Genomic DNA, 12,163 nt, shown 5'->3' with positions numbered 1-12,163 from the left:
ATATTTGAAATTTAAAATAATTGCAACTTATAAACGATCAACTACATTGGAGTTTTCTTATTTTCATTTATGTCATCGTTTCAAATTAATACAATATCTAATAACTTTACACTAATTTGTTAAACACTTTTTGTTGTTATATAGTGACCCAATAAGACTAAATAAATAACTAACTAATTAACTTAATAAGTAATCTAAGTACCTACTTAGAATACTATTATTATATTGAAATAAACTTATGATACTGTTTAAATAGATGTTTTGAGTTTCAATACGAATTTAACGTATAGACGATTAACTTAAATGGAGTATTGTTATATTAACCAATCTACTGAGTTACATCATTATACATTTATTGCAACTGAATTAGATGCTTTCGGTTCCTAAATGAACTCAACGTAAAGATGATTAACTTAAGTAGAGTACTGTTATTATCTTGGATTAGCTTATTGACTTACATTGATACACTCATTCCAATAACAACATGTTTCAATTTAAGTAAACATTTTGAGTTCCTATTACTCTATCGACTTACGTTGATACATCAATCTAATCTAATATCAATTGTAATTTCTTTTAGTTTGGCTAAGATATGTGAGTTTCAAATTGAATATAACTTGTTAACGATTAACTTAAATGGAGTATTGTTATCTTGATTTCACTTATCAATTCACATAAATACCTTGAGCTAATACATAATCAACTTATTTTAAGTCGATTATAGATATATTAATCCATTGAACTACTACACTAAGAGTAAGACATTAACATAAATTTGTCTTATTTCGAATCATATATATTAGTAATAAAGTACACTTTAACCGATGTCACACGTTTTTATGAAGTACAACTGTTTTTTTGAGGCAATTGTTGAAAGTGTCGACAACACTTATTTGTTGCATTAATTTTTAACCGGACCCGAAAAAATACATGGCCAAAACCGACATAAAGCTCAATTTTTCCCGAACAAAAACAAGAGTGTGATTAACTTCTACCCGAACCGATGCGATTATTGTCGAAGTTATGTGGTTTCCGCCAATAACTGAAATAAACCAAAACAAAACTGAAAATAACTGCAACAAATTTTAACTGATATGGATTCAACCGTTGGTTGGTTTAACTGCTTGGTTAAAACTGATTTAAACTGCAACTGAACTGAACTGGAAATGGAAAGGGAAAAAACTGAATTAAACTGAACTGAAAAGTTTGTTAACTGAACTGAACTGAACTGTTAATTATTTCAACTGATACAAACTGAACTGATATCAACTGAACTGTTTGGTTATAACCATAACTGAACTGTTGAACTGAATTGACACCTCTAGGTGTATGTAATTGATTTTCTTGGCCTGGATTATTTTTTTCACCTAGACAAAGACATATAAAACATGACATGAACCAAAAAGAAAGACATTATATTAGATCACAACACTTGTACATTAATTCATACCGCTTGTTGCTTGTATGCTTGTTGGCGTGCAAACTTCAATGAATAAAAAAAACCGATAGTCAGAATTGTAAACATATGAGCAACAATTTCTTTAACAATAGCAATGATATGTGCATTACATTGGACACAATCAGTTAGACAACGCAATTGATTTGAATAACTTTTACCGCTTATGAACGTCTTATCAAGAGAACAAAAATGACCTGTACGTACTGTTGTGATATAGTAGCTTTTTTTTTTTTTACACATCATCAAACTTTACAATCTATATTTACTCTCATATTATATCTATTTTTTTTAGTGACTTTTTTTTTATAAATAACATGAATTAGCATAGATCCGTACGATTTTAGTGTGGACCAAGTCCATATAATGTTAGTAAAATAGTGTTTATTTAAAGATTAACTTTAATCGTAAAAGTTATATTTTCTTATATTTGGACACAATGGCTCAAATTTTTCCTCGCTAACTTTCACATTTCTCGTTCAACCCGTAACTTTTTACCAACATTTGCTCCAAAGACACTCCATAAATAAGCATACCACTTTACTATATTGATGCTTCAAATAATTTGGGCCTTGGTTATAAAATAATGCTCCAAAAATGTTTTCTAACTTAATAAAAAATATTATACAATCTACTTATTACAACTACATACATACATCATACGTTTTTTCCAAAAATCTCCATAAAATAATCTTATTACAACCCACAAAAATCTACATACATACATTTCTTATTACATACATATAAGATGATTACAACTACATACATACATCATCTTCTCCATAAAAATCTCTCTCTACATACAATCTATATCTTATTACAACCCACACCTAGATGATTCTAAAACTTATTACAACCCAAATCTATCTTATTACCTTCTCTTGCATACAACGTAACTTATATACCTTCTCTACAACCCAAACCTATCTTATTACCTTCACATTCATACGTTTTTTTCGAAAATCTCTCTTATCTACATTTTTTTTATACTTTAAAGCCACAAATTATACTCCAAGTCATCGATTTTTGCATCAACAACAAATATAAAACTCATGCATGTGGGTTTTATGAAGAAATTAAGCTTTTGATCTTCATGTTCTTTGCATTTGAAGCATGGTTACTATAATTCCTTGATACAACCAAGGTGTAGAATCATTCGATCTACAAAGTGAAGAAGATTTAAAGACCGCATGCAAAATCGTAAATATATCGAGTTGGATTGATATGGAGTTTGAAGAAATTTTCTAAATGGGTCAATATAGGTTGAAATTATTTGGTAAGTTCTTTTAAAAAAAATCTGATTTTTGACTAATTATGATGAAATTGAACTGATTTTATGTTTGCATGTAGTTTTTAGCATATTTGATACCCAAAAACTCGTGGCGGGCTTCAATATAATTATGCAATTTTCTCTCTAACCCAATATTCAATATATTATATGTTATTTGTTGCTATATGGTTTTCGATCCTGATCTGCATAGAGGACCACATCGTGGCGGGCTTACAATACACCATAGTCTTATCAGGATTCAACTAATTCTTTGGGATGAAGCTCTTGTTTTTGTTTGTAGTATCTTTTTATTTTTCCTTTTGTTTTGGTTAAAAAGAGTTGGAACTTTGAATAATTTATCTGTCAAATTGCATGCAACAAAACGACAAAGTTTATGGGAACTGCATGTCATTTTAAGTGGAATTCATGTTATAGATAAATCCAAGGTCCATTGCATTATTATTCTTGTTTATTTTACTCCACTGATTATAGTTCTTCTATCATAGGTTTTGTCATATACTACTTTCTAATTGTATGCTATTAAATTAGATTTTAATTTAGTTTCTCATATCCAAGTGTTCCTGAATTGTGCCAGGTCAACTGCTCATCATTAGGTATATATACATTGGATAATGCTAAAAACGGAATTATTCTTAATTTAGGGTCATTTATACTGATTTTTTTCCAAATCAATATTATATACGAAATTTTTACAATGAAATATTCTGAATTTTTTTATATGTTAAAAATATGATTTTGGGCAAAAACTCGTCTTTTTCTGCGAAAGGATTGGTAAACTGCTTTGAGATAAGGGTAAAAAATGCATGTAGTTTTTTAGCATGTTTAAACATTTTTTTTCTTCTTTTTTGGGTATGAAAAGTTTAAAACAAAGTGCTTTTTTTAGTTATTTATCAAACTGCGTTGATACATCACCCTTTTCATTGGCAATTTTTATATCCTTTATGATACATTTTCTTTCATGTGAGAAGTCTATTGAAAAAATCAATATCCGGTGCAGTTCTAACCGTTAGTGAAAATTAATTCGATATATTAGTAGTATAACTGTCAATTAGGAATTTAGAATTAAGATTGAAATTAGGATGATTTTATATGTTTGCATGTGAGTGATAGAATAATTTCATACGAATAATTTGGTAATTTTCATGTTCAATTATAATTGTCAATGAAAAGAATTTATTACCTTGTATTTGTTTAACGGATTTACACCGTTTTTCTGATAACAATTTTTTTCTTCTTTCACGTGCGTTCCTCACTCGTTGCTCATCCATTGTTGAAGCACTAACTATATACCTTTGACACTCTTGAATATGATTGTGTTTCCACACTATTTTGAGTTGATAATTTTAGTGTTTTATGATTAGAGGATTGGTTGTTGTAATAATATATGGTTGACTTTATCATATATGTGCGGCAAAGTAGGAATTATAATTGGCATTGATTATGTATCTCATGATATTGATTCTACTTCCCTTAAATAATATATTTGTTGATATACAGAGAATATATTACAATATAGACTTCACATTTATGTTACCTACTAACTAAAATTGCGATGATTACATTTTTACATGAAAATTTTATACATTTTTAGCTTGACACATAGGCAAAATGAACCTTTGTTTTATAAATATATATAGATATAGATATAGATATAGATAGATAGTTTGTATATCAAAAAAATTAATGTGAAATCGTGTACATGGTGGTTGAAATCATTTTTGTGTTTTAGTGATATCTCATTCTTTAAATTTTTTTCATTATTATGTTTGTTGCCTTGTAATCCATTTACCTAAGTTGACCTTTTAGATGGATCAAATAGTTCGTTCGTGTTTGGCTTAAGTCAATGGAATTGGATATTTAGAGAGTGAATGCGAACAATAACTATTAGTGTGCTGCCGTAGAAATTGAGACGGCTATAAATTAATGGAAATACTATAGTTACTCTTATATACTTGAGAACCATTAATCTATGACATATGATTACTTTCAATTTTTAGTGAAAAAATTGGAATCGACTTCAGTATAATAAAACCTAAACATTATAATTTTTGTCCAATTTTGACCATTTGGTTGATGTGAATTATTTATATGTTATTATATGTGAAATATCATATTATATATAGTGATTTGCATAAGTAATATGTATTGAAAGAAACGTGCATTATCACTACAAAGATGTAGTAACCTAAAAAATTGTAGTAAGTCAGATATGTTGCACATATAGGGGAGTCGATATCCATCCTTTGGAATGTTAACAATCATTAATGTTGACCAATTTTTTAAAAGGAATAATACTTTTTTTAGGGAAAAATAAAAGGAATCATACATAGTGGATGATAATGCTTTCTCTACAAAGATGGATATTGGCCCATATCTAACATGTTTTAAAATAGAATATTAATCAATTGCTTAGTGGACATCATGTTTTAAATAAGATAGTCAAAGAAAGTAGGAAACCTCAATATGGCCTATATGGGTTTTGTGGACAATTAAGCAATAAGTAGTACTTTTTTAAGTGACATAAACTTAACAGCCAAAAATTTATTAATCCAACTTAGTAGTTGTTGTAAACAAACTTCAAAAACCAACTTAACAACTGTTATTGAAAAACACAAAATTGAACAAAGCTACTTAAGCATATTAAACAAAAAGCATAAGCCCTTAAATTTAAAGTATCTCAAAAAACTTCATCATTCGAATATGGTGTCATTGCATTGTATCTACTTCTTTAAATCCTTCTCATTCTTTTGCAATAATCTGCTTCTTGTTAGTAGAGAGTTGTGCATCCAATGGAGAATTTGCTAATGATCCTTCATTATCAACATGGACTCTTTTTTGAGGTGTGATGGAACTTGGCAAACCTTCATTATCAATTGATTTGGTATCCTACGTAAATGAATTACCCAAATAAGAATACATTTTACCACATAAAAATCAAATGAGTCTCAAATAAATTTAATAAGAACTAAAATATCTAAATATAAATAGATAACATACATTTTCTCCTTCAACATCCTTTACGCTCTCATATTCAATTTGCTCTTGCTTGTATCTTTCAGACTTCATTAATGGTAAAAATAAGTCAATATTAGTGCGTAGTGAGTAAATATTTATTTTAATTATAAGATATTAGTACATAAATAAACGCAAAAAAATAAGAAGACCAAATAGTAACTCTACAAGTATCAATCTATATATAAAAATATCACAAACCTCTATTTTCATGTAGACCCCATCCATTTGTCAATTAATTTTTGATCATCCGTAGAATTTATAACAGTGAAGTTTCTATTAGTACCGGATGTATGCTTGGATGGGATATCAACTTTGAATAGTAACTTTTTGCCAAGGAGCTGTGTAAATGCTTCAGGAAATCCGTACTTATCCCCTTTCTATAAAATTAAACAGTAGAATTTGAAATGAGATCAATATTAACTAAATATGAAACTTCTAGTGGATCATGTATACGAATGAAAAAAAAACAATATTTATGTTTTACTTAGAAAAATAAAATCAATACCATCTCTTGAATATCTAATAGTTCGGAAGCAGATTTATTCAACATCTTTTGAACTTCTTTTTCAAAAAGCACGAAGGTAGCATCATCCGTGTTATCAGACACGATTATTTTCAACCTAAACCTATAATACGAAAAAAGTACATTATACATCATGTACAATGTCTATATCAATGTGTATGAGAATAGATTTATAAATATTTACCTTGGCACGGTTGACTTAAGGACTTTATTTTCCTTCTTGCACTTGACAATGTCACCTTCTTTTTTGACAGCACTCAACATTTTTTACACGCCTCATAATACCAATTGAATTCAGTGTCAACGTCTTCAATAGTACCAAGACAAACACACATCCCAGGCTATAGGTAGATAAATGAGATTAGAAGATAAGAACAAAAAATCACGTGCATTTCGCATAATTGTATTTTCTATGGTTGTTAATTAAAATATGTTTTTTTCCATACCCCTTCAGACATTAGAAGATCGCAAATGTCTTTGATGGTGTCTTCCTTTAAAAACTCTGATGTCCCCGTTGAAAATTCGCTTGGTTTTTGTGAAATGGCCGAGTCTTCTTTAGCAGTCTTGCTGTAATATTAATGATAAAGATAATTCCTTACATGTATGAAAAGTATGCTAAATAATTCAGGTAAAATATAATAATATTATATGGGTTAGGGTTTGGTGGATGTAGAACATAATACTATTAATATGAATAATATAATTTTGGGTTAGAGCTATTATGTTTCATAAGAGTAAAAAGAATATTGAAAAACTTGTCCAAAAAATCAATGTATATAATTATTAATAAGTACTATATACCTACAGACTACCACCATATATAATTCCACAAATGAAGCATCATCTATATCGTGAACAAAAAAGTTTTCATTGACATTATTATTTCAACAGTTCATTAATATTTTGCTCAAGGTTCAAGAGTTGACTTATTAAATTATATCGTACGTCCTCTTGTGTGATCATAGGTATTGTGGATGTTTTCTGAGGTATTGTGGAGGTGGAGAGAGAATAAACCTTGTGTGATCATATATATACTTGTGTGATCATATGTTTACTTGTGTGATCATATATATAATATATCGTTAATATAATTTGATCATTTTTTGAGGTCTAATATAAGTTGACTATACTTTCAATTAATATGTTGACTTTTAAAGTAGTTGAATGGAATACATTAATTTAAATTGTTTATGAAAGATCTGGAGGAAAATTTTTAGTGGAAAATTTTTTAGTGGACTTTAGTACAATAAAACGTAATATTATAGATTTTGTCCAATTTTGACCATTTGGTTAAGACATATTTTATATGTTATATGTTATTATATGTGAAGGAGATATCATCTATAAGTATTATGTTTTGAAAGAAACGTGGACCTAGGCATTTTTTAAGAAGTTGGTAATATAGTCCACGTTGGAATTATTCTTATTTTTTGAACATTAGCGTTGTTCGTAATTATATTTGTTTTTTAAAATAGAATCATCCCAAAATGGCATACATGTCATACCTCTTTTTAAAATCAGTTATTTGTGGAATGTCATAATCTAGTAACAACTTTGTCACAAATCGCGAGGTTGTAAGACGGACCTCCCCTACAAAACAAAATTATAAAAAGAACTACAAAGATTATGTACTTAAAAACAGAAGCAATGATTTATGAAGGTCAATTAATTTGTAAATAACAAATACCATGGTATATAATACGCTTTGCTAACTGCACTGCAATAACAATATTCAACTCATTATTTCTCTTATTAAGAAAAAGTTAGTTGATCTGCATATTCACCCACAACACAAAAGTAACAAAGTTGTTTCTGCAAAAAAAAAAAGATTTTAATTATTATTTACAACTATTCAAGATGATATTTTATGCCTTTTTCAATAATACCAACTTACTCAAGATCCATTAGCTCTATAGTCATCAATTTTGAACTTGTTTTTTCTCAATGAGTAAATCCATGATCTCGCCACAAAATCTTGAAACACAATAAAAAGTTAGTTTATTAGCATTGTTTTTATTAAAAATAAATTGAAATATATGATAATGAACAGTGTAGTTTTTTTTTAGTTACACTGAATCCAAATTAAAATTACCTAGCAAATAAACATCAGACTCTTTTTTAGACAATGAATCGCTAAAAGAAACTAAATCCCATCCATGCAAGTCAATTTCCAAGGCCTCGCACTGTTCAATGTGAGAAGAATAGTTAAGGTGTAACATGAAACAATGCTTAGTAGGTCGATCTAGTCCGGTATTTTCACGCACTCCGAAATTTGTAATCTCAATGAACATCCCATGACTCAAATTTCCAGAAAAAGTCGACATTAAGGATTTCTTGCAAGAAACTTGGATTTTTCCTCCCTATAAAATTTAGACATGTATAAGTAATACTCATATATAAATGGATGTATATTATATAATATAATATGAATAACTTATTGGTAATACAAAATATTTAAAATTAAAATAAAATATCATAATAATATACCTGAATATCCATTAGCACAATATCCATGCTATTCACAACATCGGGCTTCTTGAAATCCATCACTGACCAACTCCTTATAATTCTACCTTTGATTGTGCTGCGTTTGGTAGTCTTAGTTATGTCAGCAATTTTCATCACATCTGGTTTCCTCCCTTCACCGGAAGACATTTCTTGTTTCAGTTTAAAGACGATAATTAAAAGTTTTTAGAGTTCTAAACAATGTTGAATTGATAGTATGGTAAAAAAATTATGTTTATCTATATATATATATAGACATAGGTTCTGCTAGGGTATGATGTCTAGATATTTTAATTAGAATTTATATTTATCTATATATTATATATAAGGTTAAGATATTCTGCTATGTTTGATTCTCATACATTATAATCTAATAGATGATAGATGATTAGAAATACGTCAATTAGGAAAGTATATAAAAGTATGATTTTATTATGATTTATGATATAATATGGAGTTAGATAATATTCTATAAAATGAGATTACATATCTTTGAAATTAGATTATATGATTTCAAATCATCAAAATATGCCAACTTAATCACCATACCCGTGAATCACAGGAAGTTCTAAAATTTGGATTCAAATCTCCTTGAATCATGGTAATTTTGTCTCATATTTATCAATAGAATGATTTGGTGAATAAGTACACCACTCAATTACAATGAGTTGGCATAATCCATCATAGCTTCTTTTTTTTAGACATCCCTTGATTTTTCACGTGCATGATAACTTCCTTTTTTATAGATTTACCTTGGATAGATGTTCCTTGCTTTTTGTTTACATAATTTCGATCCCTATTTATAACCCAAATTAATAAAGTAAGTAATAATCCAAAATAACATGAATCTATATATAAAAAAAAGTTCAAATTGCATATATATATATATATATATATATATATATATATATATATATATATATATATATATATATATATATATATTAACATACCTAAAAAGATAAGCACATTCTTCAGCCCAATCAACATGTGTTATGTGAATAACCTTAAAATCTGGTAATTTTGAATTACAGATTGTTGATCGTAGTAAGAAAATGAAACCGTCTCCTATACGTGTTTCAAGTATCTTACGTGTATTTTGCAGTCCTATACACTAAGTGTGCCAAAGAATTAAAAAAATGAATATTGAGTGTAGAAATGATTGATATAATTAGAATCAAAACTAAAAGGACAAAAAGGAAATGACATGGTACCTCAACATTGTCATATTGTAATACCGATTTATACATCGGTAATAAAAAATCAATTTGCTTGTCCCATAGAGTGACATCTATAGTTCCACTTTTGTCCTTAATTGTAACTTTTAGTGACATGCTAAAAACAAATAATAGGAAGAAGTACGTTATAACAAATATTATGTTTAAAATATAATTTTAATAAATTGGGACATATGTAGCTATACCATTTTTTCGGGGGCAAATTTTTGTTGCGGCAGAAAACACAATTACTTTGTGGGCCCACAAAATTGACTCTTTGATTACAAAAAAAACATGCATCACACCATTGCATACTCTCCAAATTTACGCCAACTAATCGTCCAATGATTCGACAATTGATTTCCTGCATTAATTTTTTTTGTATATTAGTTAAAAATTAAAACAATAGAATGTATAAAACTTAACTTCAAGTTGCTATAATTTAAATACAGCCATACATGATCCATGTTCATGAATTCGTTGATTGTTGTTCGCCTTGCATTAGATATTTTTAGAGTTATAAATAACGAAAATGAGCTTCTTTTTATCCAATTTACTTTGTATTGGGCAAACCGATGTTTCAAAAACCTGTTTCAATTAAAATAGATGAGATCATGAAAAAATGATAAATTACGCCATTACGCTTGAATAGTTTATACATAGCTTACAACACATCATTCTTCTTGCCTTTTTACATCTGGGATCAATTGTTATAGTTGTATCAATACCACAACGTAATGAAATTCCATCTATTTCAATCAAAAATGTCACATGTCACATTAATGATACCACAATGTTGGAACAACACCATTAGTAAAATAAGTTTAATGAATATTATATAGTGAGTAGGCAATTACCATTATTCTTCTCCACAGTTAATCCACATATTAAGAAAGGAATTGCATCCTTAATATTGTCCAGTGCATTCGGCCCATATATGAAATGACTTGATATAGTCAACATAACTGCAAAGCAACTAAACACATAATTCATATAAGTCATAATTTTAATTACACTTTTTTGTAATTGATAATTATATTATATGTATTGACAGTAAAAACTTTGTGAAAAAATTTACCTTTTATCAATTAGTACAATATCTTGTAGGTATGTGACATTATCTTTGGCCAATGTGATGGGGCTTGCATATATAACAATACCAATTATACCTAGCATTCAAAAAGTAAAAACTCAAATGGACATGATTAAAGTAAAATTTATCAAAATAGTAGTAATCACTTACTTATTAATACATGTTCAACATTTTCAATGGACATGATTCTGCGAAGATTGACAACTCCTTTAGTTGTAGGTCGTCCTTGTTTGTCTTGGAGCATTTTGTCAATTTGAATTTTTTTAATTTTTCGTGTAAAGAAAGAAGTGGAATAAAATAAGTTTATATTAGGGTGTGTACATGAACATCTTATATAATAACATTTTTTCTTACTGTAAGTTACATAAATGGTAATATAAAATAATGGTAAGTTATATCAATCAATATTAATATTATTTGTTAATATTATGCAACTGTGCCGTGAGCAATAGCAACTTGTTTACCAAATTAATGCTATAAAGATTTATGTTTTTCTTGTATAGAAGTTATAGGCAGAACTCTAAAGATTCAGCTATAACTTACCAAATTTATCATTAGGCTCCAAAAACTCCATTTGCTTGAGTTAAACGTATACCAAACTTATAAAATTGTCAATAAAGCATTGCACACTCAAATTGTTCCATGATCTTGCATTGTTGGTTGTTCTATTGGATCTCAACCGGGCTTTTCATGTTATCTCTTCCTCAACTTCTAAGCAAGTTGCTATTGCTAGCTTTGACATTTTTCATTTTTTTATATTTAATTTTACTTGCTCTGCCAAAAAACGTAATTAATAATTTAAGCAAATAATAGCTATTTATAGCATAACTTGACCAATATAATAGGGTTTTGTGGAGGCAAAAATTATTATGGTTTTTATTGCTGATACTTAATTTCATTTTACATACGTGCATAATTACAACAATGAAAATAGAAACTTACCAATAAGATCAATATATTTCCGTGCATAATCTTTTGTATATGAAATTCACTGTTTTCCAATGTTATTAAGATCATATCCGTGAATTATGGGATCGGATATGATAGGGAGTCCAAAGATACT

At 28.3% G+C, this 12,163-nt stretch overlaps 2 protein-coding genes across 7 annotated transcripts; both read right to left on the bottom strand.

Annotated features, from left to right (window-relative positions):
* Positions 1 to 5,968: 5,968 nt before the first annotated feature.
* On the bottom strand, positions 5,969 to 6,854 carry LOC125494175 (uncharacterized). Its single transcript, XM_057396080.1, has 4 exons — positions 6,732 to 6,854; positions 6,470 to 6,626; positions 6,268 to 6,388; positions 5,969 to 6,139 (listed from the first exon to the last, which is right to left on the bottom strand). Exons 2-4 carry the CDS (start codon positions 6,547 to 6,549, stop codon positions 5,969 to 5,971), a joined length of 372 nt encoding a protein of 123 aa, XP_057252063.1. The 5' UTR covers positions 6,550 to 6,626; positions 6,732 to 6,854.
* Positions 6,855 to 8,777: 1,923 nt separating this feature from the next.
* On the bottom strand, positions 8,778 to 11,705 carry LOC104886324 (uncharacterized). 6 transcript variants are annotated; one of them, XR_008968514.1, is made up of 7 exons: positions 11,086 to 11,705; positions 10,865 to 10,983; positions 10,214 to 10,371; positions 10,005 to 10,125; positions 9,744 to 9,897; positions 9,543 to 9,586; positions 8,778 to 8,924 (listed from the first exon to the last, which is right to left on the bottom strand). XR_008968514.1 is itself a non-coding variant. In XM_057392846.1 (5 exons), exons 1-5 carry the CDS (start codon positions 11,342 to 11,344, stop codon positions 10,394 to 10,396), a joined length of 588 nt encoding a protein of 195 aa, XP_057248829.1. In that variant the 5' UTR covers positions 11,345 to 11,705; the 3' UTR covers positions 10,378 to 10,393. The 6 variants fall into 6 exon arrangements, 3 of the variants coding, with proteins under 3 accessions (XP_057249074.1, XP_057248829.1, XP_057248941.1); XR_008968562.1 differs by having other exon boundaries at positions 10,005 to 10,371; positions 10,865 to 10,972; positions 11,086 to 11,176; positions 11,251 to 11,705; XR_008968530.1 differs by having other exon boundaries at positions 10,005 to 10,371; positions 10,865 to 10,972.
* Positions 11,706 to 12,163: the final 458 nt, after the last annotated feature.

Source organism: Beta vulgaris, chromosome 1, assembly GCF_026745355.1.
Source record: "Beta vulgaris subsp. vulgaris cultivar EL10 chromosome 1, EL10.2, whole genome shotgun sequence".
NCBI lineage: Eukaryota > Viridiplantae > Streptophyta > Magnoliopsida > Caryophyllales > Amaranthaceae > Beta > Beta vulgaris.
This window is presented reverse-complemented; position numbering and strand designations above follow the sequence as displayed.

Excerpts from the sequence above, each read along its gene's own strand:
- LOC125494175 (XM_057396080.1), bottom strand. The coding sequence starts at position 6,549 with ATGTTGAGTGCTGTCAAAAAAGAAGGTGACATTGTCAAGTGCAAGAAG. Across the intron at positions 6,389-6,469 it reads CTTAAGTCAACCGTGCCAAG|GTTTAGGTTGAAAATAATCG; the intron begins GTAAATATTTAT and ends TTCGTATTATAG. Across the intron at positions 6,140-6,267 it reads TATTAGATATTCAAGAGATG|AAAGGGGATAAGTACGGATT; the intron begins GTATTGATTTTA and ends TTAATTTTATAG.
- LOC104886324 (XM_057392846.1), bottom strand. The coding sequence starts at position 11,344 with ATGCTCCAAGACAAACAAGGACGACCTACAACTAAAGGAGTTGTCAAT. Across the intron at positions 11,177-11,250 it reads TGTTGAACATGTATTAATAA|GTATAATTGGTATTGTTATA; the intron begins GTAAGTGATTAC and ends TTTGAATGCTAG. Across the intron at positions 10,984-11,085 it reads ATTGTACTAATTGATAAAAG|TTGCTTTGCAGTTATGTTGA; the intron begins GTAAATTTTTTC and ends TTATGTGTTTAG.